The 6,231-nt window shown below is 34.2% G+C and overlaps 1 protein-coding gene across 1 annotated transcript; it reads left to right on the top strand.

Moving 5' to 3' along the window:
- Positions 1-1,678: 1,678 nt before the first annotated feature.
- Positions 1,679-3,423, top strand: LOC127102182 (U-box domain-containing protein 8). Its single transcript, XM_051039586.1, has one exon. It carries the CDS (start codon positions 1,974-1,976, stop codon positions 3,090-3,092), a length of 1,119 nt encoding a protein of 372 aa, XP_050895543.1. The 5' UTR covers positions 1,679-1,973; the 3' UTR covers positions 3,093-3,423.
- Positions 3,424-6,231: the final 2,808 nt, after the last annotated feature.

Here is a 6,231-nt window from a genome sequence, read left to right as displayed (position 1 = left end):
ATGTTTTCTCCTCGGTTGTAACTGTCAACCGAGGTAAATACCTACATTTCATCTCGAGTACTAAAACCAACAAAGAGGAAAAGGGGCACACGCTTCCCAGTTTTGAAAATACAAAAATCTTGTTATTAGGGATCGAACCCATGACTAATACCAACTTTTCCCCTCATATGACATACCAAATGAGGGACACATTTTCCATGATACACTTCTTTATCCCACCCAACAAACTGAGATAAAACCCTTTTTTTCAATAGAGATAAAATCACTTATTGATAGTAATGTAAGCTTCGCGAATGATTAATAAACTTGGTTACAGAAGACAAAACAACATGAGATAAAAGATAGAATAAGGAAAACATTTGTTACACCAGAGAATAATGAGAAAAAAGGCAAATGTTATGATATTTATACATTAATGAACATGTTTCTCTAGCCTAATTGCCATCATTAACATATCAATATATCAACGATTCTACCTACACACATGCAAATTAATTAGTGGATCAAATTTAACAACCATTCTCAAGACAAACTTAATCATTACAACCTTAAAAGTGAAGCTCAAAGAGTTTCCTAAATATTTTTGTTTAAAAATAATTGAATAATCTCATTTAAATTGAACAATTAAAATCCATAATATCCTTATTAACATGAAACTAACAATCTTGATAGCTCATCTTCTTAAAACACTTGGCCCTTAGAAGCCTTGTGCTGGAGAGACCGTGAACTATCAAATATTACTTAAATCAATTCGTCCTACATGTCTTGTGCTTGAAAGACTGTGTACTGATATATTCATAGTGACCCAAAACGGCTTAGCCTTAGCAAGACCGGACCATTAGCCTTGGAGCGTGCTAGATCCATAGAGAGTACTTAAACTGATATGTGTGAATTGTCAAATATTGCTTAAATCACTTCACCAATACCGACCACATGCTTAAGAGAATATGTATTGATATGTTTATAATAGTCCAAACTTGCCTTGAGCTACCAGGACCCGACTCGTCCGCTATAGAACACACTAAAACCTTAGAGATTGCTTATGCTAACCTAGGTGAGTTAATTCAACTTAGTCACAATGGCTAGCTCTCGACGATATGACGAGAGGGTGAGGCCACCAGACTATGAAAACAATACAATTTTAAGAATATAAAGTCGACTCATTCATGCATGAGTCACATAACAACTTATCATATATTATATACTTGAAATCCAAACTAATCAAGGGCCAGGTCCATCTATATTGACTATAAGCAAACATGTCAATGGTAAAAAAAATTATTACTTTTTCATACTAATTGAAATTTCGCTTGTCTTACAAAAAAAAAAGCACATATATTATATATTTTTTTGAAATACACTTTTTATTTTAATCAAATGTAATACACAAATTAAGAACTAAACAAAAAGTTTATTTAAAAATAATGCATTGTTTTTATTAAAAAAATTATATATAGTAATTTATAATTTTTTAAAATACAATTTCTTTATTTATATATTTTTTAACATGAACCTTAAACTACACGTTAGCATGACCTTTCATATACAATAATTAGGAGATATGGACAAAATCTTGTATGGTTTGATTAATCTAAAGAAGGAAAAATTAAATATTATAAAAAAAAGAACAAATTAAAAGAATTTATTTTCAAAGACTTTTGAAAAAAAGGAGTTGAAGAAATTCTAAAAGAAAAAAAATTACGATCCACAAGAGAGAGAGTGCAATCCAAATAAAAGTAAACTGACTTGTGGAGATTATCTAAAAGAGGGCATTATCGTCTTAAAAAAAAACAATAAGAATCCCTGACAAAGCTAAAAGGAACAATGGCGGAACCCAAGGAAGAAAAAACCACAGCCAATCACGTTCCATTTCACAAAACCTCATAAACCCTCTAACTCACTCACTGAGTCACCAACACGCACATCAACTACTTCAAACTCTTCAACCAGCACAGCAACGACACCGTTTCGCTATGGCGACTCATCTCCCCGAACACTTCAAATGCCCGATTTCTCTTGAAATAATGTCTGACCCAGTCATCTTATCTTCCGGTCACACATTCGATCGTCCTTCAATCCAACGATGGCTAGACGATGGTCATAGGACTTGTCCAATTACGAAACTACCCCTCCCTGATAATCCTTCCCTTATTCCCAATCACGCTCTTCGAAGCTTAATCTCTACCTACACACTCTTACCACCGCTGCACCAAATCATGTCCCAACCGGAAACCCTAATCTCGTCTTTAACCGCTTCTTCTTCTTCCTCCGATTTCAAAATCGACTCGCTCCGGCAACTCGGTCGCCTTTCCAAGCGCGACGCTAACTTCCGCCGCCGTCTTGTTGATTCCGGTGCGGTCTTCGCCGTTCTCTTCTGCATCGACTCATCCTCCTCCTCCGGGGACTCTAAGCTTCAGGAGAAGGCTCTCTCTCTTCTTCTCAACCTTAGCCTCGATGACGACACTAAGATTGGACTTGTCGCCGAGGGTGCAATCTCCCGTGTCGTCGCTTTCCTCCTCCGTGCAGCCTCGGCTGACTGCCGTGCTTTAGCCGCAACAATAATCACGAGCCTTGCGGTTGTGGAGGTGAATAAAGCGACTATTGGGGCTTTCCCAGGGGCAATTGGAGCTCTGGTGGCGATTCTCCGGGATGGGAAGGGGAGAGAGAGGAAAGAGGCGGCTACCGCGCTATACGCGCTTTGCTGTTTTCGGGATAACCGGAAAAGGGCGGTGGATTGTGGCGCCGTGCCAATTCTGATGAGGTGTGTTGAATGTGGACTTGAAAGAGGTGTTGAGGTTATTGGTGTTTTGGCTAAGTGTAAGGAAGGTAGGGAACAATTGGAGAGTTATAGTGGTTGTGTGCAGATTCTGGTTAGTGTTTTGAGGAATGGAAGCTCAAGAGGGATTCAGTATTCACTGTTGGCACTTACTTCGCTATGTTTTTATAGCAAGGAAATGCTTTTGGTTACTCTGCAAGAAGGAGTTTTGGAAATCTGTCTTGGGTTGTTAGAGGATGATAATGAGAAAGTTAGGAGAAATTCCTCCAATTTGATTCGGGTTCTTCGCGGCAACAACCACCACTGGATCAGTTGATGATGGAAAGGAAGATGTGGTATTTCTCCATTGTGAGGAGGTTGGTTAGTTTTGCTTATTTGGTTTATTGGGTCTGTCTTGTTGGGTGGGTCCTTTGTACAAAATGAAAAGATCAAATTTTTGTTGTGAATGGGATAGGGTTCTTTTGTATATTGAATAATGATGATGGGCTAGCTCTTTGTTGTTAGCTTAGCTGTGAAAATGGCAAAGTTGTTAATTGATCTTTTGAATTGTATTGCTTCATAGTTAGAATTTTTCTCCTGGTTTCCAGAATATTGGCTGTATGGGCTAACATTTTACATCTTGATTACAGTTTCCATGTGGTTTACAATGTATGTCTTTCCCTTATAGAGATGTAAAACAAACTGTTATGAAATTTTGGGGCCAATGTATGTATAATAGAGGTAAATACTATAAATAGTGTTACTCGCTATCCTTTGGGATGAAAGTAAAACTTCTGAAAGATTTCTTTTTTGAAATTTACAACGAAGACAAAATTATCTTTCCTTCAAGTTATATTTGTCTCGGTCAAAACCTAAATGAGCATTTGCAGACATTGTTTTTCTTGGAAAAACACTTGCCTTGGAAGTGTCATGTCATACAGGGAAAGATTTTCTTAGTTTATGTTTGGGTTGTTGATGAACTTTGGCAAAATCAGTGGCCCTGTAATTTTGTTGGAGGTCCAACATGTAAGGTTTGGTAAAATCATGGTGGTACATTTTGATTCTGCCAAATTACCGCCGATCCAAACACACAAATAGATAGTTAGGAGGTCATGATTTTGTTTTGCTAGTGGGGCATACTTTCTATTCACTTTCCACTGTACTAATCTGCAATGCAATTAGGTATTCCCACAATACTCATGCAAGTAAAACCTCTGTTTTCTCTTGAATTGCTACACACTTGTACATTTAGAGCTATTTGTTAGCACTTTACCGTTCTTGTATTTAAGTACAGATAAAAATGAATTCCAATTGAATGGAATATTAGATCCATCCCAATATTCTTAATTTCAGGAACAAATTACAATGTGGATTTACTGATCTGGGAAAACATAATATTTAATATATCACGATGTCTGTGAATGCTCAATGCTCAGTATGTCGGTGAAAGTTTTGATTCAAAATGAAAGAATCTTTCAGATAAAAAAGCAAAGTAAGTTGAAAATGCCAGTTTTATGGCATTTTTATAATATAAACAGCACCGTTCCTTGGATCTGAGCATGGAAAGTTGCAAGATAGTAACTCTGTTAACTTCAAATTCACTGAGATTGCTGTTTAGATTGGGTGCTGAGGTTGGTTGTCATTCCACTTCAATTTTATATCATTCTTTTGTCCTTTGAATGGATTTTGTGTTGACTGCTGTTTGATATTTAATAATATATGCTGGGTGTTTTAAGACAATCATATGCCATGAGGGATTCTTTGTTGCTCTTTCAATATGGGGCAGATACTTGATTTGGGATGGGGCTCATTTTTCTGTATTTTCTTAGTAACTGTTAATGAGATATGTTGGACAAATTGGGTACATGAGCCTGCATCATGTGGTGAATACTGCTTTATGCATATTTTTATACTTTTGGATATGTGGTTGGTTTTCTTTAAAATATGTTGTCTTGGAGCATGGGAACAGTTACTAAATTATGTTCCTTGCATGACTTCAGCACCGCAACACACGATTACTTCTTGCATGTTTGGTATCCTATTGGGGTTGCTTTCTGTCAAACCCAAACATGCACTACATGATATAAGTATATAACCACCTGTTATATTTAGCCCCTTGTGCTCTCTCGATTAATCGGTTGGATATTGAGTTTTTCTTTTAAAAAAAAGCTTCCGGGGTTTGTGAGCTTGCAATGTTTCAAAGTAGTTGTAATGTGAATAAGCTGAAGACTTCTCTCTACATTAAATAATGTAATTGCTCTTTCTACTATAATTGCTGTTGATTTTTACCGTGGTCGGTATACCTTTTTCTTTCCTAGCTAACCAGCTTTGTCTCCCCCATACTTTTTTTCATGAGTTTAGGTGTTGTTACCCATGCTTTGTCTCTCTTTTCACATTACACTATTATTTTTAAGAGTAAAGACTAGTCGCGTTTCTTTCCCATTCCAAAAAAGTATCTAAATTGACGAATTTAGTTCTTGCTCATCAAAATATTGGATTAAGTTGGTTTGTGTATCGACTCTCTAAGGCATATTTTCAATAATTTAAAGCGGCAATTAGGTCTATAAAGCACAAATCAATAGTTCATTTTTGTTATTTTTTTCTTTTTGTATTTGATTTTAATATTCAAATGACGAGTTTTTTAATAAAATACTCGTATCAATAAATTCAATATTAAAATATTTATAAAAGGCTCATGAAAGTAATTTACAATTACTATTAAAGAATTATAAAAATCCACAACATGTACTCATATTCTACTATATGAAAAATAAAAAATACTCTCCATATTCTGGAGATGTATCTTTGGATGTATCTCATATATATATATATATATATATATATATATATATATATATATATATATATATATATATATATATATATATATATATATATATATATATATATATATATATATATATATATATATATATATATATATATATATATATATATAACTTATTCGATTTTGAATTACACATCATACACATCAATTTTATGACTTAATTATTTAAAAAATATATTTTTTAAAAGATATTTGAAAATACACTTCTGAAACTCAAAAAAAAAAAAAAAAAAAAATAGATAGAATTTATCCTAGTTTGAACTACAATCAACTCCAGAGCTATGTAAAGAACACTTTGACAGTTGTCGGTTCTTAATTCCCATAAACTACTATTCCCTCTGTTCCTTTTTAAGTGTCATTTTTTTACTTTTCACATATACCAATAAAGCTAATCATTATTTTTACTTTTCACATAATAATTCTTCTTTTACCTATAATACCCTTAATTATTTATTACATTCATTTTACTTTTTCCCTCTCTATAATAATTACTTAGGGATAATTTTGACAAAAGAGCAATTAATATCACCTTGAACTTTGCAAGTGACAATTAAAAAGAAACAATTATTTTGCAAGAAAGTGACAGTTGTAAAGGAACGGAGGGAGTATAACATGAATTATTAGGCCC

Source organism: Lathyrus oleraceus, chromosome 7 (genome assembly GCF_024323335.1).
Source record: "Lathyrus oleraceus cultivar Zhongwan6 chromosome 7, CAAS_Psat_ZW6_1.0, whole genome shotgun sequence".
Lineage (NCBI taxonomy): Eukaryota > Viridiplantae > Streptophyta > Magnoliopsida > Fabales > Fabaceae > Lathyrus > Lathyrus oleraceus.
Note: the sequence above shows the minus strand (reverse complement) of the source record. Positions and strands in the feature narration are given on the sequence as shown.